This window comes from Chelonia mydas, chromosome 9 (assembly GCF_015237465.2).
Source record: "Chelonia mydas isolate rCheMyd1 chromosome 9, rCheMyd1.pri.v2, whole genome shotgun sequence".
NCBI classification, from domain to species: domain Eukaryota; kingdom Metazoa; phylum Chordata; order Testudines; family Cheloniidae; genus Chelonia; species Chelonia mydas.
In genome coordinates, this window is record NC_057855.1 from 32,624,119 (window position 1) to 32,645,335 (window position 21,217).

A 21,217-nucleotide genomic window follows, 5' to 3' on the forward strand; every position below is an offset into this window, starting at 1 on the left:
AAGCCTTACTCCTGGGGTGGCTGGAAAATGTGTGCTCTACCACAGCCACAGGGAGGGTTACACAGCCTAGTGAAACTGAATTGCCATTAAAAACTTGATTACTAGCCGCTTTTATTGGATTACCTCTTGTAACTCAGAGCTAGATGTAAAATTCCAGTAATAACCTGTGCAGCGATAAACTTCATCCGACCACAAGAGTGTGCATGTGAGAGGACTGCAAATCTCTTCCCCCAAACCAGAATTAGCCGGTATCATTGGCACATGAGAGAGCGTGTAGATCTGAAATTGCCCTGAATGGATACAAGATCATGCAGAAGACGAGCTGTTCTGGGGGCAAAAGGGCAGCGATCGGCCGCAGCCTCCTCCCAAAAATAAGCCCCAGTCCAGCACCCCTCCGGGCCAAGGGGAGGGAACCGGCTGGCTAGCAGGGGGAGGTTGAGCGGAGCCTGGGCTGAGGATGATAGGTAGGACGGCAACAAAGCCAGGGGCTTGGAGGAAAGCTGCAAGTTTCGGCGAGAGCCAGGACTAAAGCCCAGCGGGCGGCAGGGCTGGCTCGGGCCCGGAGCGGTGAGTATGGCTGGGACGGCGCGCTCCAGGGGAGGCTGCTCTAGAGGCAGCGTGGATCACAGGGGCTGAATGGCACCGAGACATGGATCCGTGTCACGGAGCCGCACCGGGAGAGAGGGAGGTTCCGGGAAGGGAGCTCAGCTCAGCTCAGCTGCGTGGGGAGGCGGCACCGCTTTGTCTGTGGCTCCGGGCGAGAAGCGCTGCAGCAGCAGCGGGGTAACTAGCGGTCATTCTTTGTGCTACCGTCAGGCAGAGGGAGGCTGCCGGGCTGGTAACCTGCCCGAAAGCATCATCACGGCTGGAGGCATCTCCCCTCCGCCACCGGAACGCTCTCCCGCTGGCAGCGAAGGAGCAGCTTACTCCGTTTCCTGTTATTTCCCTCCTTTTCCCCACACTCAGGGGCAAGCGTTAACCCCTTTGCATTCAGTGATCTCTGGGGTCTGCCAGCCTCTGTCTGTGTGTCTGTCTGCGGAGGCTCAAGTTCTGAGAAAAGCGTACTACGTGGTATTACTTTCTGAGTCAATGGTCCTGATTTAAATTTTGGGGGGACATACGATCTGAATCCTGGAAACCCCACATGTACAATCTGGAAAAAACATCCATCTCCAGGAATATTTTCTAAAACCATTTCCACAACAAGCATTTCATTAGATGTAAGGCTCTCCTTTACTGGAGTCCAATGGGAGGGAAAACAAATCTGTTCTCAGATCTTAGTTCCATATTCTGCTTCCCCTAATAACCATGTTACATGCTCCTAGGGAGAGAATAACGTCAGGAACAAGATCCATCATACAGATCCTATAACAACATCAAAGAGTGAGAAAAATAGCCAGAGAGCAAGAAAGATAGCGTTGTAGTTGAGGCACAGGACTAGGAGCACGGAGACTTGTGTTCTTGTTCTGATTCTGCCACAGACTTCCTGCATGACCCTGGCCAACTCACTTAGCCCAACATTTTCAAAAGAAGTCTCCACACTAGATTGCCTTCATGTTTGACTGTGCAAGTGAAGACAGGCATGATTCATCTAAGTGCTGAATATTCTCAATTCCACTGAAGTCAGTGAGGTGTTAACCTGAGAATCAGGCTAAATGTGTTTCAAGCTTGACAACCAAAAATTAAAGCACCCAAAATTGGAGGCCACTTTGTAAATGTTGCCCTTAACTTTTCTGTGCCTTGGTAAAATGGGGATATTACTATTTAGGGTACCCAGCAGGGGTGTTGTGAGGCCCAATTCATTACTATTTGTAAAACAATTAGAGTTCTTTGATGAAAGTTGCCATAAAAGTGCAATATTCTATACTTTTAACATGAAAGATAATCAACCACTGGAACAGGTTACCTCGGGATATGGTAAATTCTCCATCACTTATACTCTTTAAAGTAAAGTATACATCAAGACTGGATGTATTTCAAAAATATATGCTCCAGTGCAACCACAAGTTGTGCTAGATGCAGGAATCACTGGATGAAATCTATGGCTTGAGTTATACATGAGGTCAGAATAGATGATGATAATAGTTCTTTCTGGCATTAATATTTATTAAACTATTAATTCACCTGAGAAGGCAGTTAACATCATGCAATAGTTGCTTCTCATTCTCCTCAATTAGTTAAGTGAGATAGGCAGACTCCTAACAGTCCTGCATGCAGAAATCCCATTAGACTTAATGGGTCTTATCTAGTAGATGAAACTGCTATGTTGGGTGCACACTGGATGAGGAGCCTTTGAAAATCTAGCCTTGTTTTACAGAGGGAGTTGCTAGGTCCTGAGCACTTTAAAAAATCTGGTTCTTATTAATGTGTCTAAATGGGAGCTGAGCTCTTTCGAAAATTTGGCACCCCTTATGGGTGCTGAACATTTGAAATCTGATTCTGAGCTCTTCTGACAAACTGGCTCTTAGAAGCTACTCCCACATCCAAACCCAGTCACAGGTGAAGGGAGTCAGGGTGAGGGTATCATGCTTTGTTGTTGTGACTGAGGAGCTCACAATCTTGTTTGGTTGTGGGAAATATGTATGGCTTTGCATATAAGCTGTTGGAACTTTTGCTATAATTTCTTTACGATTTTGCAGTTGCAAAGAGTGTCCTCTGCTTTTCTGACTTCTAAGGTACTACATTCTACTTAAATACATCCACAATGCAATGCAATAGGTCAGGGGTGTGCTGAGTGAGTCATGAGTGAGGAGAGCAGCCAAATGTCCAATCCCAGCTCTGTTTATCATTTGAGAGTTTGCACAAGTATTGCAAGTGACCTTTCCTGCTTGTGGGTGTATTTACATAAAGATTCTGGACTAAATATAAAAATGAGACAGAATCCAGTTCATACAGGGCAAAATGGATGTTGTTGCAAGTCTGGCACTAACTCAGATCACTTTGTTATATCAGTTTATTTGTTTGGGGCCATCCTTACTGTTGTCAAGTGAGCAGTTTCTTTGCTATTGTAAATAGGATGAGTATCATTGCTGGACATAAGTCCCACTGAAAAAAATGTTACTGTTTCAAGTCATTTTTGTTTTAAATTATTTAAAAAATACACAACATTCATTCCTGTCAAAAAAGAAAAAAATGACTATGTACAGTATCAGTATTTAGGAAGTTTGATATAATGTTCAGTGAATATATAACCCCCATATAGCTAAATCAAGACTACATTTTCAATGACTAGTGGGTTGGGGTGCCTCAATCTTTGGGCAATCTGAGACAGTTTATAGGGCTTGATTGTGAGAGAGTAGGTACTGAGCATTTCTGAAAACCAGGCCCTTTAAGGTGTTTCAAACTGTGCACTCAAAACTTGAGGCACTGAAAATTACTCTTTATTTTTGAAATTTAGGCCATTAATATTACTTTGTGGATTCCATACAAAATCTATGGAAAAGCTGCACAGTTAAGCACTTGAGATCAGGAAATACAAAAACTAGGGTTCCATATTCAACCTTCACAGATTCACACTTGTGGGCAATCTTTCGTGAGATGATGACATATTATTTCTGAAACAATAGATTATAATGTCAATCAAACATTATTTTCTACAATCTTAGACAAACGGTGTAATATATTGCATTTTTTCCCATTCTTGTATCCCTCATTATTTTCATTACCATAATCATTCAGTAGATCTTTATTGACTTAGACTTCGTATACAATTAGTTCTCTTCTCTCTTGTGTATGGGCCAGATCCTCAGCTGATGTAAAGCACCATAAATGGAGCTACACTGATTTACATCAGTTGAGGATCTGGCCCAATGAATTTTAATATAGGGATAATCTGAGCCTTTAGGCTCACTGGGCCTTTGTAAAGGGTGGTGTGTATCTTTACCACCCAGGAAGAACTCCAGGAAGGAACTGTAACTCAGAGGCACAATCCCTGTCCTCTTTCTCTGTTGCTTTGAAGACAAGTGGGTATTAAGTCACTTCACTCCTTTTCAGGGCACATCTGCTAGTGCCTGACCATTTCTGCTGGTGTGTAGTAGAGCACAGCTATGGCATTCCCCAATTCCTCCAGACCATTTGATTGTGGGGGGAAGTATGGAGTCCCTGTTCTCATGCATGTAGTGGTCTTTATTCCTTCCTACTCCCCTATGTGGCCTGGTGAGGACTAGTGACAGTCTAACGGAACCCATAATCAGCAGCCATGTACTTTACATTTGTCTTTCAACTAGCAGCGCAACCTTCTTTACGCATAATTCAGTGAATGAGGCATTTCACTGTGCAGTTACCTCAGCTGAACACAGACATGTCCCTGTGTTCCTTAGTTGCAGTGCAGCCGGTGAGACAGTTAACTATGAAGGTAACTGAGCTACAAAATTAGACGGCTTATGTATGCAAGCAATTTTTTACTATTGTTTTGTTATACTTAATCTATAGTATGCTGTGCAAGTACAGCTTTCTGTGTATTTTTCATATAAGCTGACTGGCACACACACTAGTACGGTGTACTGCAAGAAGCTACACGTGTACTGCAAGAAGTAAATGATCACATCATTAAAGTCAGTGGCCAAATCTTCTGTTAATGTAAACCACTCTTAGCTCCACTGACAACACCCGAGGAACTAACCTTGTATCATGATGCATATGTAAAAGGGATCAGAGTTAAGGTAGGGCTGAATACTGTAACCTTGATGTCTGCATTTTTTTTGATTACTTAATCTGCTTAATATAGTTTGTATATGGAATTTTTTACGTAGAGGCAAGACATAAAAAGAAGTTTTGCTTTTGACAACTTTGAAGTTCTGCTGGCTTGCAAATAATTGGCAATAGCATGTGTAAATGCCATAATCTGGAAGTGTTTGGATAGCCTCTTTCCTGGTGTCAGAGTCAGATTCAAGACTCACAAATTTGTCAGACCACTCTGTTTATTAGCAATGCACCCAGATATGTGTGAGCCTCCTGCCAAAGCTCAAGCTAACTTATTTAAACAGATAAGGGAAAGCCAATTTAACATAAGAGACAAAAGGAAGAAGAAACTAACAAATATACATACATATCTTATTTGCATACTAACGTTTACCAATCTCCTAGCTCAGGCTGAGCTCTAAGTTAATTAGTTTGAGGACCCATTGTCTCACACTCCTTAATGTTTCTCTTTCTGACAACTCTATTTCAACAAATCCTTCAAGCAGCATTTCTTTAATGAATTATAATTTCAATATAATTCATTCTACTTTCACACTGGGCGCTTTAGGAAATTCACAGGAGATAATTTCTCTCTTGTAAATCTTTGTGGAACTTTTAACGTGCATCAGAATGGGCTTCCCTCCTGCACATCTTAAAAAGTGGGTGAGATCCCTCTTTCAACCCCTGGCAGTCTTTATCTGGTTGTTTAAAAGAAATATATACTGGTCAAATTATGCTCTTGGCTTCCCGAGTGTAAAATCTTGAGTGACGGCACTGACCTGCAAACTGCTATATTTGAAAACCGAATTTAACCCAGAAGGAGCCCTGATATTGACATAATCTTTTGGCAGTGGGCACTTACACTTTTCTTTATCAAAAACTTCTTACTAGGTTTACCGGATAGCAACTGTGAAAAAACAGGATAGGAGGTGGGGGGTAATAAGCATCTATATAAGAAAAAGTCCCCAAAAATGGGACATCTGGTCATCCTACTTCTTACTAATTTGGAAATAAAATTTAATAGATGAAGTCTATAAAGTTTCAACAGTTCTTCCCAGTCACTATAGAAAATAGTTTAGTCCCAGGACAACTACATTTTTCCTAGGTTGTCAGATTGCTATAAGTTGGCACAGAGAAGCCCTTTTCCAGTGCTCTTCCTAAAATCCATTGGATGGAGAACCACTCTACTTTATCCTGTAGTTTTGATAACTGTTCATGTAGATGATTTAAGTGGGTACCACACATTTTGCTGTGTTACAGTAGACTTCCAAGTGTACCCTGCTAAAAATGGTTACTGCCTACTCACATTACACTCAGTCCAGCTTCTCAATTGTCTTTAGAAATGGGAGGTGACATACAACAACAAAACTCACTGCTCTTACTTTATAGATTTTTATTTATTTATTTTTGTAAAATATCATGGCCTGAGGGAAGGAGCACAGTATACATATTGAAGTTTGCTCTGAGCAGCAAAATGCCTAAGGCCAGTCCTGCTCCTAATACTACTGTAATATTTGGTTGCCATGAGCACTGCTTCATTATAGTATCTTATCCTATCATATTTGCTTATGACCCATTAATTTTATTTGTTGATTCTTATTTTTTGGCATTAAGGAGACACTGTACAAGTTCAGAATCAGTTGCACACTACTCTTTGGTTTAATGAATTTAGATGTTTTGGACCCAATTTTCCTTTAATTTACACCAGTGTAAATCCAGAGTAACTTCGCTTATTTTGGTGGAATTACTCTGATTTATACCACTGTGAATCAGAGCAGAATTTTATCTAGTGGGCCAAATTCTGTCCTCCTTTATACCTATATAGCCTTACCGATGTCACCATTCTGTGGGCTTTGTCTTGTTTGTGCCTTGCCTATTATTATGTCTGTTTATTGTTGTTTCTGTGTTGATTATCGTTTGTGTGAGGCTGTCACTGAGATGTACTAGAAGGCAACATTTGCTCCATTGAATTTAATTTATCATTTGAATTCTATAGGAACTGGATTTTGTTAGTGATGAACAAGGTCTCTTATTTATTGAAAAACATCACACATATACTTTTAAGTTATGCATTTAATCTCTTCAAAATAGCGATTGTTTCAAGAACCATATTATACTATTAAATGTGGTACATAGAAGACCACCAGGAATTGTTTCACTGTTTCTAATATATTTTCTTTTGTCTGTTTCTGAAGCCACCTCCTGTTTCCGAAGCCACCTCCTGTTTCCATTTCTTCATGGAGAGAGAAAAAACACACCTTATCTGGTAACTTGTACCACTAAAGTTCCCAGTCTCCATGGAAACCTCTGTGGTGCTCCACAGTATTGTAACATTTCAATACATCACAGGATAAATGGAGAGTTGGCTCGGCATCTTGACTCGTCCAGTTAAAAATTGCCTGTGGAGTCACTTGAAATTATTTTTATTATTTCTCGGTTGTGCTCTTCATTTGTGGGGACTAACAAACCAAAAGTCAATTTAATTTATTTGAGACCCAGTCCTCCATACCATATGCACCCAAACCTTCCCACTGTGCTAGATTCTGATCTACATTGACATAAATTTGGAGTAACTGACTGATCTCAGTGGAGTTACTATGGATTTACACCAGCATAACTGAAAGCCTAACAATATAATTATATATCATACTGACTTTAATGGGAGCTTGAGTTGTGCAAGGAAGATAAGATCAGGCCCCTGCTCTATAATTTATGTAAGCAAGACATCTCGAAGATCACGGAATCTAAATATTTTTTCATTATTTTCTTCTTTCACCCTTGTCCCACCAATAGTAAAAATAATAAATCCCAAGATTACAATTGGTTTTCGCTGCAGAAAGAATGGTAATCTGATTTATCTTTTATTATTTCCTTTTCATTAAAAGCTTTATAATTTTGAACACAAAAACACATAATCCAAGTTTACTGGGAGAGCAGAAGATGCTGCATCATATATAGATGACACTTGTCCTGTTGTGGGACCACAGTCACAATCCATGAAGGCTACACATTTCCAGTCTTACGTGAGTAAAGTTAAAGCAGAAACATATAGGCCCAGATCCACAAAGGTATTTAGGCTCCAAATTTCTATTTGTGGATCTGGGCCAAAGTGGCAAACAAGGCAAATTATAGTCAACACACATACATCACATAGGTAAGTACAAAAACCAGAAAGACACAAGCAACACACACACACACACAGTGTATGGTTTTCCATGCGTTTTATATTTAAATTTATTGAAATGCTGTTATACTACTAAAAACCATATGAAGGACACATCTGCATTGAAACGCAATAGTGAAAATATGGCTATGGTCCAAATTTGTTATAACACAGTTTCATTTTTAAAAAATCATGATCTAAATCGTGCCCCAAGCCCTCCATATGTGGCTCTCATCCCTTCCACATGGGAGAAAGGGGTACCATTCACCTCTGCAACACCGTCCCATCTTCATGAAACCCAGGAGTGTGTGGGGGAGTAGAGTAGGCAGGGCTATCCTGAGACTGGCTAAGGGAGAGATGCACATCATAATCCCACAGATTTTCTCATGGAAAACAGTACATAGAGGTGGTAAAAAAAAATTAGAGGTTCAAAAATGTTAATTTTCAAAATATTTCAATTAAAAACAAACAAACAAGAAACTTTGAAAAAAAGGTTTGTAAAATCCACCTCCCCCATTTTTGGAACTATAGAGCTGGTTGATACTTTATGACATTTCAAAATGTTGAAAATGCAAAACAAATTCAGAAATATTTGTGTAACATTTTTTCACCAGCTCTAGCCGGAGGCTCTCTTACCTATTTACTTGTAGAAGTGGAGTTAAGCTTGTGGCTGAATAATACTGCCCTGCGGTCCTCATACTGTTCCTGTATGCAGAAACCCCAACAAATGCTGGAAAATAGGTTGGGGAACTAGTTTAATCTATACTGTTAAAAAATAAAAACAAATAACTATTACAAACCTGTACCTGTTTTCTGTGCATACTGAAAGCATTTTTTTTTTGTTTCAGAATACTGTGGGGAAAATGTGCACCACTCAAGAAGACATTGCATATGATTTTGAAGATGATTCAAAAGATAAGACTAAGACACTTAAGCCTAATCCAAACATTGATGGCGGATGGGCTTGGATGATTGTCCTTTCTTCCTTTCTTGTACATATACTTATCATGGGGTCACAAATGGCCCTTGGAATACTTAACATGGAATGGCTTGAAGAATTCAGTCAAAGTCGAGGCTTGACTGCATGGGTTAGCTCCCTTAGCATGGGTATTACATTGATCGTAGGTACGTTCCAATATAATTATATTGCAAAACTGTATAGGTTTAATGTAATATTTCCCCCCATGCAAGTATTTTCTTGCACTATTCAAATATGGTAACTGAGTAGGCCATAGTGTTCTTGGACTGTAGTTTTAAAGTCACCAGGCCAAATTCAGTTGTCTACCACAGCAACTAATTTGGGCTGTGGGGCTAAAAATAGACATTCCCACTGGGGTTGGAGTCCAGGCTCCAAGCCCCTCCTTCTGGAACTTGGGCTCCAGGCTGATCTCTAAGGTCTACACTGCTACTCTTAGCCCTGCAGCCCAAGCCATGCAAGCCTAAGTCAACTGACCTTGGCTCTAAGGCTCTAAGGTTTTTCTTTGCAGTTGTAGACATACCCTGGCATGTGAGCCATGTAGTCAGAGGGAGGCAGGGAGCAGCAGTGAAGCTGGGGGGAAACAACAGTGAGGCGAGGAGGAGGAGCAGTAGGCAGTCATGTAACATACATCTGAGTGGTCCCAGCTAACTACCTGGTGGGTTGGTCTGGGCTGCATCAGGAGGATCAGGAATGGGAGAAAAATAATAGTCCCTCCAAAAAGCTTGGAGTCTGTCTTAGAGTCTACTTGGGAGGTCAAGAGGTAAGGCTGGGAGGAACAGAATTAGGGACTGATTCTTCACTCTCTGATGCTTTGTGCTGTCATTTACATATGTGCAAAGTGAGCGCAAAGTCTTATATCCACTTTGTGCTATACACCTATTTTACACAAGTGTAAATGATAGCACAAGGTGCAAGTCTGTATAGAATCATATTTAGAGTCTGTCTGAGGTGTGTACCACTAGAAAGAACAGCCCACCTGGAAGAGGGGAGGCTTGGAGGAAGATGGAGGAGTCCCTAAAAGACCCCAAAATATTAGTGTAGCTGGGTCCCATTAAGTCTTAGTTCAACCCAGAAAAATGAGTATATTCTCTAATCTATGTTATGTGAAATGTCTGTCAATATTGCTGGAGTTAGGTGTACACATCCTACAGGATTAAAACTTTGTGCAATCTCAGTTACTTCAATGGGGTGCCAAGGAGTCCAAGTCAGGGCAGGATTTGACCAAACCTCACAGAGGGCAAGGTAAATCTTGAATCATGCTAGGACAGTCCACATTTCCCTGTATCTTCCTAATACTCAGAAACTGTAGTTTATTTTTGGTCTTCAAGAATGAAAGGCAAACAAGTAACTAAAGTATCTTTTAGCTGAAATATTGTCAATCATTAATAATTAACAATGAAGATAATTTGGGATACAAGTAAGTTCCAAAGTCACAAAAGCTTATAATAGTTAAAATATCATTAAAATCACTAAAGCTCTCAGAGCAGCATTTAACCACTTATCCTCTGTGCTTATTTACATATTTCTTTGTCAGAGTTTTACAGACAGGCCTCTTATTTTCAGCTGAGTGGTGGGATAAACCACCTGCCTCTGCAAAAGTTGATACCATCACTAATACTTAAATCAGTGCAGGGAATTCTGCTTTCTGTGCTATTTAAAGGCTATATTATATATATGGCAAGATGTTGGCTTTCAGAGATCTGTACAGTGACTAAGCTAATCTAGATCAACAGGGTTGCAGAAGCAATTCCAATCCTTCTCTACATGCAAGGTGTATTTATCTGTTGCATGAATGCCTGTGAGAGGGCTTTCCAGGTCTGCACTCCCAGGGATATAAGGTGCCATATTTTGTCTGTTAAACAGACCACATTTATTTGTCCCCCCTTCACCTGAGTGTAAATAGATTATCCTGTAGAACCTGTCACAGGCTCTGTGAAACATTTATAAGGGTGGTTAAATAACAGCATCAAATGGGATCAACAGGACAAAGTGCCATGATAGATTAAACAGAAACACAGGACCAATCCCCAATTTTTGCCCCAGATCCCTAAATGACCCCCTCACGGATTGAACTCCTAACCTTGGGTTTAGCAGGCCCATGCTCAAACCACTGAGCTCTCCCTCCCCACCACTGCATCCATGACAAGCAGTGCAGGGCCATCCACTGAGTCTGATTCACTAACATGAACAGTTTAGGACCAATATTAGAAGACACAGTAGCAATTTAAAAGACTCTGACATCCTGCTGAATCTTATAATTTTGTTAGGTACTCAGGTACCTAGGTAGAATAAAGACATAATTTTGTTAAATCAAATGCAGGAATCACATTGAAAAAGCAAAACATACATCTCATAAGCAAAGGAACAGGATGTTTATGTGCAGTAATATCAACCACTGCTCAAGATACAAATCTTACTTCATGCACACTAAATACATAGCAGACATTCTACAGATATGCATGCCCCTGAATGTTACAAAAGACTTATACTGTGGATGTTGTTTTCACTGTACATGGTGGAGTTCCTTCACCCATGGTATTTGACAGTGGTTCATAGACTACTGTCATCTGCCTCCTCACTAAGTTTGCTGGGTGTTGTGATGCTTGACATTTCTGAAAGTTGATGCGAGGATCAAGGATAGTTCAGAGTGAAACATCTGGGAAATGGATTATATCATTCACAAGTTTCCCAAATTTACAAGGTGTTGAGGGATGTATCCTTCCAAGAATGTCCAGAATCAGCTTGATATGATTGGTTGCTAATTTATGCTCTGTGATTTACCATGGACAAATCCCTGTGAGTAGGCTTATAGCTACTCAAATGTGCTGCACTGGCACTGGAGATATACTGGGATGTTATAGCTGGCAAGCCCTAGATTTAAGTGTCAGGGAGCTGTTGAAAGGGTGTTCCAGAGGGCTTAAAAGTTTAGAATTCATTTTCCTTGCTGTCCAAAAGAGCCCATCTGTTGATCTTTAAGGCATGGAACAAGACCCATCTTTTCTCAAGAATTTAGTTAATGGGGAATGGACCAATTATGTTATTAAATTCTGTACATGTACCTAAGTCATAACAGAGTACATTTTATAGATCAGTAAATAAATCAAATCAATTAATTAATTACTTAAATACAGTATCTCCACCGCTCCATAGACTGTGAAACAGCAACAAATCAAACTAAAGGGTGGATCTTTTCTGTAAGATATGGCCTTCATTTTCACACATTTTGAGTCAGCACAATGTTTCTCAGCTGTACTGGATAAAATGTTTCATTTCAGCTGGATCATGACACCTCTGGGAGAGAGAACGCCAGTGTGAATGTGGTCCTTGAGTTGAGGAAATCCTTCTTTAGAGCAGGGAAGCAGACATTTTCACATTGCAACAGACAAATTAGTTGGTCTTCTGCTTAACTCACATCTTGCCTAATGAATCTCTTGAGGAATGTAGATTCAGTGTCTAGAATCTTCATTCTACCTGAAACTACAGTGTGTGGGGAGGGGAATACTGCAGGGAGAGGGAGGCAGTTGCAGTTCCCTCATCCCAGAGGAGCGGGGGTTGGGGAGAATAGCTGGATCAGGGAAGCAGCTACACCATCACTGTGGACTTTCCTCTAGCAGAGAATTAAACTCCTGAGGGGGAATTCTTTGCTGACCGTTTTTCACTAATTTGGTAGAAGCAGCATGAAGTGGACTTAGGAGCAGGATTCTGTGGTCTACTAAGCGTTTGCACTATCATAAGCCACTGCACGTGAAATAAAGAACTTTGAATTTAGGTATTGGCAGAGTTATTAGCCAAGGGCCTAAAGGGATTAACTGAATGCCATTTTTGAGGGCCTAAAGGGGTTAACAGGAAAAAATAATCCTTTTAATTGCATTTAACAATTTCAATTAAACTGTTTCATATTTTGTTTGAAAATGATAATTAAGACTTTTAATAAGTTTCACAGTAAGGGCTTTACACTAACCTTTTAGCAAATTCTTCTTCATATTCTGTGACAGGTCCTTTCATTGGTTTATTCATTAACACATGTGGGTGCCGCAAGACAGCAATAATTGGCGGGATCTTGAATGCCCTAGGCTGGGTATTGAGTGCCTACGCCTCAAATGTACATTACCTCTTCATTACATTTGGCGTGACAGCTGGTAAGCAATATTTATATTTGGAAATTCTTTTAAATATTGTCAGTGTCTTCTGGAAGTCTATTTGCTGAGAACATGAGAGAAGCGAAGATTGCTCTTGGGTCATTTTAACATTTGATTTTTTTTAAACTTCTGATAAAGTGATTTTAGGTGGGGAAATACCATTTAACAATTTTTCTTTTAGTTTGCAAGCACAGTTTTAGTTTTTTTAGTTAGCTTGCACAGTCAGACTAATGTTATTGTTCTATAGTTTTAGACGTAATAGGCAAGGTTCTGCTCTCACTTGGAGGTCAGTGGAGTTATTCCAAATTAATACTGAGGCAAGTGATAGATTGTAGTCCAATGGGCCTGATTTCTATTCCACATTAGTGTAACTCCATTGTCTTTAACAGAATTATACCAATGAAAGTGAGAGCAGCGTTGGATCGAATGGCTATTTTTGTCATGCAAGTTCTATCATTCAGAATGTGAAGATGTTTTGTCAGTGGTCGGATGGCACAGAGGTCACCCACGCATGCCACCTTTCAGTCAGGGATGGCACCACAGGCAGGTCCTGCCTTGGTTTATAAACAAGTCCAGAAAGACCTTTATTAGTCAGAGAGCACCCCCTCTTCCAAGGGTCTAATTTATTAGTAACAGTCATAAGCATAACTAGGACTTTACTCAGATAAACTGGGGACATTTGTCATCTCAGGCTCAGTCCTGCTAGTTCCTTCCTTCAAGATAGTCTTTCTTCCTGTGCATGGAAACAGTCTCTTATTTTGTTCTGGAACTTTTCCCCATTCCTTCTTTAGATTCCTCCTTTTCTGTGCTTCCTTAAGCAGGAGTCCTCAACTTGGAACTGTGCTGTATTCCTCTCCCCCCTCCTTAAACTGAACTTCCTCCCCAGCTCTCGTCTCTGAAAGTGGGTTCTTTTTATCAAATCTTCTGGTCCTTCTTAAGCTGGAGCCCTCAGTTCTTCTTCCTGGAGCTGAGTTGTGGGTTAGTCAACTGTAAGGCCTTTGCCAGCTTCTCCCTCAGCTGGCTCTTTACCTTAATTAGCCCTCTAGGTGCTCCACAGATCAGCTTTTCCCTGCTGATATCTCCTAGTGTCTGCTCTGATATGAGGGAGGAGGCTATCTTTATGCTGGTCCCCTTCCCCCAGTTTATCCGCAATTTGTTGGGGGAAAGGGGAGCTCTGCCCCACCCTCTCTGAAAGGCTCCTGGTCCTGGGCTCTTAAAGAGACAGTGATGGGATTTACTCCCACTCACCACTCATTCCGAGGATTGCTTCCTCTCTATCCATATCTCCCATATATATATATATATATATATATATATATATATATATATATATATATATATATATATACACATATACATACACACACACACACACACTTTATATCTATATATAGATGGGCTGACCTCTAGGCAAAACTGCCTTTAAAGGGCAGACTATCCTATCACAAAGCTTCCCCCTCAAGAGCCAATCTATATCCAAAATGTAGACTCGATCAAATTTATCATTTAGCCATGTTCCCCAGACAGGGAGGCACTTTTTGTTTAGCTGCTACCAAGAAGTCAACCAGTATGCTTGGCAACATCCTTATCATGGCAACCAGTCCTTGGCAATACCCTTATTTTCATCAGAAAAAATTAAGTAACCAGGATCTGAGGTTCTCTCTGTTGTATGTAGCCCATAGGATGCATGTGGTCATCCATAGTCCATGGCATGTCATAATTTAAACCAGGCACCTGTGTACCTAGATGGTAGAATCTCTTTGCCACCTCCTGTGTTGTCAACAGAACTGGTATTTCACAACAAATAAACTTTTCTGTGGTAGTGGCCTCCTGGTCTTCTGGAGAGGAGTCTCCCTGGCTGCACACATCTAAGTTAAGGATCTCTCTGTTGAGGTTCAGATCCCTTTCAGGGTTTCCAAAAAACAGAGATTGTACTGTTTTGCTCACAGCTTATAGTATCTCACTTAGCAACACCCACTTCTGTTCTTTCTTCAGCCACACTATTTTATGGATGATATTCAATATGTGAAAATAACCTTTATCTTCCTTTTTCTTTGGGGTAGAGCTCTTTGGTGTTTTTTTTTTTAGCAGGGGTGTGGTTGTGGCTTTGCCTTGTAGCTTTGTCACTGTCGCATGTCTTTGGATTTATGATCTTAGCTTCAATCAACTGATGCACCTTCTGGCTCAATCCATCTTTTTGTTGTAGTGGCTTCACCCAGCATGATTCCAGTTCTTTTCACAAGGCGGTCACTTCAGTCTAGAGGCTCTCCAGCTCTTTACCTTTAGCCAAATGGGTGTAACTTTACTGAGATGCAGCCAAACCTTTTTACCATACGACAATTTCTCTTGCTCTCTTACAGAAAATGACATAGGGATGTCAGTTAATGGGAAAACCATTTACACTTTTAATGAGCACAGTAGAAGAATATAAATTAGTGTGTGTGTGTGTATATATATATCTCCACTGAAATGAAGGAACTGTAGCAAGCCTAAGAGATGACTAAACTTATAAAGGAAGGGTTTGGTGATATGTTCAGGGTGATGACTACATCTTTACAGCACTATACCATAAGCAAAAATCTTTATGTACAAAAAAAAGTCCCTATTTGCATAGATAGAGGAAGAACATAAGCCTTTGTTGAGCAATGACTTTAGTACACCAAAGGTGTCAGTAGGCTGCTGGCCTGCCTCCCCAGAACAAGGAATGACACCACACCCAGAATCTGGTTCAGGCCCTTTTCTCCAGGGCTTCAGCTTTATTACTTCTACAGAAAGCTAGCACAGCAAATCAATCATTCCAGCCTCTAACTCCAGAGTTTTCTACAGAGGCCTACTGTTCCCTCGAGGTTTCCACTGTACAGGACACCTGCCTGAGAATTATTCACAAACCCTCCTCTTCCCCCTTACTCCCCAATCCAGGGGCTTCCTGCCAGAGCCTCCCTGCTCCTGGAAGCTCTTGCCTCAGTTCTTCTTCCAACCCTCTGCCTGGGAGTTACCCTGCTCTAGGGAAACTGCTTCCTATAACTACTCTTTCAGGAACCTCCCCACAGCTGTCTCTCAAATAGCCTACTTGCTGGCTTTCATAATCATCACCTGATCCATAGCTTTTCAGTCTCAGCTGGGAGGTAGCTGAGTCATCACAGATGAGTCTGGGCCCAACTCCCCTTAAGGGATCAGCTGCCCTGACAAGGACTATCTTTCCAAACTCATTAGTCACATATTGTAGATTGTTGTAACTTCTCAAATGGTCTGAGCTTTTAACACACTGGTTGTCTGTCACACACTAGAGTACCTCCAATCCCAGAATCCCTCATCAGAAGGTAGTTATTCACAGCGGTGAGACAGGATGGCAGACATGACTGCAAGGAATAATTAAGGGATAATTTTTGTGTTTCTTATCTGAGCAACACTTCCATTGAAGAGGCTCTGGATGTAATGTCTCTAGAAAGATGCATTTGCAACATGAAGCAAGGTATAGTTCAGGCTCTCACTGAGCTCAACTGGTGGAAAAAAGATTTGATTTTTGGTCTTTCCCAAAAGGATAAGTCAGAAACTACAAGTTGTGTGAAAAAGCTAAGAGTGATGAATATGGACAAAATAAATCTTTTTGGAAATTTTGGCGAGATTGAAATGAAGCTGCCTGCCCCCAAAAATCCTTTAAAGAAATTTCTACAAAATCCGCAGAATTTCTGTAAAGAATTTTCTTCTGCTTTTCTATTCTGATTGGTATCATTTTACTGATTCTATTAGAGATCACAATGATATCAAAACAGTGATTTATAATTAACTCTCATCAGGGCAGGGAGCCTTACCTGTACGACTCTTTCCTTATATCTGGAGTACCCTTAGGTACAAAGGAATCAATTCTCTTTTTTTCATCCTGTCCAGGGAAACCAGACCAAAACTATTGAACTGCAGAATGTAATATGTAGAAATAAATAGCTAACATGAAAACCATATCTGTGTTCTCTAGAGAAATCTGACTAGATGTTTCAAGTGAGATTGAGAAGAACTAAGACACTATCAGTGGAGTAATTCTGGTAAAAAATTGGAGATGTCAGGGATATTCCTCTGCAATGCCATGAGACCTCCCTTCACTGCAACACCAAAAAAGGTTCCCACACCTGTTGTTTTCTCTCCATTGCCCTTAAAAAAGGGCCTCCAGCAATTACTTACCTTGGCCTCCGACCAGCAGTGCAGTTAGTGTTCAGGTGGCTCATTGCATGCCCACCCTCCTGCTAACACCATCAGTTTATTTTTTTTCCTCTTCCCAACTCCTCTTGATGTACAGTCTTCCTAGACCCACCTATTTCCAACAAACTCCTCCAATGTCTTCTCTCCAACCGCAGGCTCATCTCCATGAATCTCTCCCATCTTTCTCCCCAGACTCATTCTAACCCTCTCAATACAAAACCCCTCATTCTCTCTTCTCCAAACTGCCTCTCACCCCAGGCTCTTTCACCTCCCCCACATCCTTCCAGCTTCTTGTCCCTTTCCCAAAATATCCCTCTTGGCTTCCCCTATGTCCTCTCCAGTGCCTGTGCACCCCAACAGCTGTCTCCCCTTTGTCCTGGCCCCACATCCCCCATAGCTGTGTCTCCTGGTTTTGGCCTAAGGGAAGGGAATAGAGGGAGCCAGACCCCTTCAGCTCCTCAGACCCTCATATCTGGACAGGAAGGGCCCATGTAAGGATCCTGAAATGCCTGTCCAGCAATGGGAGAAGAGGGGACAGAGAACCCTCTGTTGGCCGGAGGGTACAATTACAGCTGCCACACCTATCTATTAGCTGATGTGGTAATATCTTTTATTCTTAGCTTCTCCTCTCTGTCCCCTCCCCTACACAGCCAGCAAAAATCAGGGGGCAGAAAGGGGGAAGAGGGAATGGCATTGTCAGCCCCCTCCCTCACAGCTGAAAGTTAAGGGGAGATGTTCCCCTCTGTCATCTTCTATTATTACACCTATAGATACTGTGTTGCATGCAGTGTTGCAGTGGGCTTTGGATCAGGCAACAAATGCAGCCCATGGAGTTCTAAAATGTGTCCTACAGTCACCCCACCCTGTAGTTGCAAAGTGAGGAAAAACTGACTAGCTGCAGGTTTTCATCACTCGTGAACTTAAAAATCAAGCAATGTCTATTTGCTGTCAAATAAGATACAGGTACAAGTAAATATTATGGCTGTGTGCATATACAATTAAAAATTAAAATCTATGTACATTTATTGCCACCTCTACCACTGACTTGCTGCATAACCTTGGGCTAGTTACTTGGGACCTGATTTTCAGAAGTGCTGAACGCTCACAGCTTCTGATGATGTCATATTGAGATATGACTGCTCAACACCTCTAAAAATATCAACAGCCATTAGCCTCAATGTGGCTCGGTTTTTCTATATGTAAAATGGGACAATACCTACTTTGCAAGGATTAATTAATTTGTGTTTGGAAAGTACTATGAATACTGGATTAAAGTAAATGATAAATGCAAAGTATTTATTTATTATATTTATATACAAATTTGGTATGGTCCTTGTATTACTGGTATGTTGCTAATGTGGCTCTTGCTGCTGCAGAGTTTGGGCATCCCTGTTGTATACCTTGCTAAATCTGGATGATTTCAGTAGAGTAGCATGTGATGTTTTTATTTTCACAGGTGTTGGGAGTGGCATGGTTTATCTTCCTGCAGTGGTCATGGTAGGACAGTATTTTCAGAAGAGAAGAGCACTAGCTCAGGGACTTAGTACCACTGGAACAGGGTTTGGAACATTTCTAATGACCATTTTACTGAAGTATCTATGTAAGGAATTTGGATGGAGGAATGCAATGTTCATCCAGGGTGCTGTGTCTCTGAACCTGTGTGTCTGCGGGGCGCTCATGAGGCCACTTTCTTCCAGGAAGGATGCCAATGAAAAAGGTGTTAAGAGAAACAGTAGTGAAGATTATCATGCAAAAGCTCTGTTCCACTCTGCAAAGCCCATAAAATCTAATGGGGTATTACATGAAGAGCAAGAGAAAAAAGAAGGGCCAGCTAATGACGAAGTGCTTGATAATATTCAAGCTATGAAGTGCAAAGGTAAAACCAGACGTGGAAAGCATTTGTATGCTCTTTGCATTCTCAAGAGAGTGAGCCAGCTGACTGTTACAATCAAGAAGGGGTTTGGAACATGGTACTCCAGCTACTTTGGGGCTGCATCACTTTTTACCAATAGAGTATTTGTGGCCTTTGTGTTTTGGGCATTGTTTGCATACAGCAGCTTTGTTATTCCTTTTATTCATCTTCCAGAAATCGTCAAACAGTATAATTTATCCACACAGAATGATGTATTTCCTTTGACCTCGATTATAGCCATAGTTCATATATTTGGTAAGGTGATCCTTGGAATCATCTCTGATTTACCCTGCATCAGTACTTGGAATGTCTTTCTGACAGCTAACTTCACTCTTGTCACCTGTATTCTTATTTTGCCATTAATGCGTACATATATTAGCCTGGCAATGGTTTGTGCCCTAATAGGATTTTCCAGTGGATATTTTTCTCTCATGCCTGTTGTGACTGAAGATTTAGTGGGGATAGAGCACCTTGCAAATGCTTACGGCATCATACTTTGTGCCAATGGGATATCTGCACTGCTAGGACCACCATTTGCAGGTAAGTAGTTCAAGTTTCAAATCAAAATGCATATCTGTGACTATATCTGAATTATTATATACTTGTGATATTATAATAATGTGGATAACAAAATTACAGCAGCTCCCACTCTGACTAGTGTCCCATTTTACAGGTATGTGTTTACAGAAGACATTCCCCACCCTCAGTACAAACTGCCATCCTTGCAAGTCATTCTAGCTCTGTTACAAACTGTCATTTTTATGGTACATTGTTTAAAATAATTGTATATAAAAATTTTCTAGTATAGAAAGGATTAACATACAGGGCCAGCTCTAGGTTTTTTGTGGCCCCAAGCTCAGGTGGTGCTGGGGCTTGCAGGCGGTGCTGGAAGCAGAGGGAGTGATGTCACCTTCTCCCAGCGCCTGCAAGGGCTTTACCTCCTCCTCCGCCCAGCCGCGCAGAGAAGCCCCAATATAAGGGGTGGCACAAGGCAGCGCAGCAGCCAGTGCGCAGATGAGGCAGCGCAGCCCTGGCTCCCCGGCAGGACTCGCCCTCTCCTCCCCAGGTAGTGGCTGGGCCCTGGCAGCTCAGCATCCCGGGGCTGAGGCTTCCCCTTCCCGCTGCGGCCGGGGGCGCACTACCCTCACCCTGTCTAAGTGGCGCAGCTCCGAGAGCGCAACTGCCCCGAAAAAAAAAGGGTGGCTGGAATGCCGCCCCTGGAAATGTGCCACTCCAAGCACGTGCTTGCTTTGCTGGTGCCTAGAGCCTTCTATGGTGGGTCCACCAGGTAGATTTAAATTGTGTTTGTGCTCCAGCAGCATAAGCTGCCCAATGGATGTGCTGATAAAGCTCATCACCAGCTGCCTTGGCTTTGGCCGATTATCAGCCAACACTGTCCATTTTGGGGACTATATTGCATGCTCCCCCTCACCCCTGGGAGAAGTGAAGTTGCAAGCATTGCTACAGCTCCCCTCAAATGAACTTAGAGGGAATCAAGCCCCTTCACTGTAAGATATCCAGTACAAAGGAATGGGGAGGCAGGTGACAAAAATACTTCCTAAAAATAATACTTTGGCCCAGACTGTGACTGTCTTTTTTGGGTGCATGAGTCAGAAGAAAGCAATAAGGTGCAATAGGTCATCTTCAGTAGGGGATAACATGGTCACTGAGCTGGGCTAGAGCCACCACCAGCGCTGGGAGATCTATAGTCCCTCTCTCTTTCTCTGTACCTGTCAGCACTGCTGTAATGATGTAGACAAGAACACATGCTGAATCCTTTCAAAGGGGAGCAAAACTACAACTCTTCGGTGCATTTTCCCAAACCCTGTCAGCCAGAATTGAGTCCAGTAAGAGTTAACATGTACATATCTCAAGGGAGAATTTGGCCTTTAAATAATTAAAAAAAAGATACAGTGATTGCTCTAAAACAGCTAGCCCTTCAGCTTTTATATTATGAACCAATGTGAATAACATGGTAACAGGAGTTTATTTTGTGTATGGTGTTTTGTGTTTCAAACCTTTTGAAACAATCTGAATGCAGAATTGAACTGCATCAGTCAAGGAATTGAGGTTGCCGTATGGGCTGTCACGATGCTGAACTCATACTTCTTGAGAAAGATCTTAGAAGGACTTTAGCTATATGTGGGTTC

The 21,217-nt window shown here is 41.5% G+C and overlaps 1 protein-coding gene across 1 annotated transcript in view; it reads left to right on the plus strand.

The window, feature by feature from the left end:
- Positions 1 to 207: 207 nt before the first annotated feature.
- The window catches only part of SLC16A14 (solute carrier family 16 member 14), a 29,323-nt gene continuing 8,313 nt past the window's right edge, over positions 208 to 21,217 (plus strand). Inside the window, exons 1-4 of the mRNA XM_007054990.4 lie at positions 208 to 567; positions 8,692 to 8,968; positions 12,818 to 12,961; positions 18,612 to 19,607. Of these exons, the coding sequence (XP_007055052.1) occupies positions 8,707 to 8,968; positions 12,818 to 12,961; positions 18,612 to 19,607 (1,402 nt within the window). The 5' untranslated portion in view covers positions 208 to 567; positions 8,692 to 8,706. The remainder of the gene's footprint in view (positions 568 to 8,691; positions 8,969 to 12,817; positions 12,962 to 18,611; positions 19,608 to 21,217) is intronic.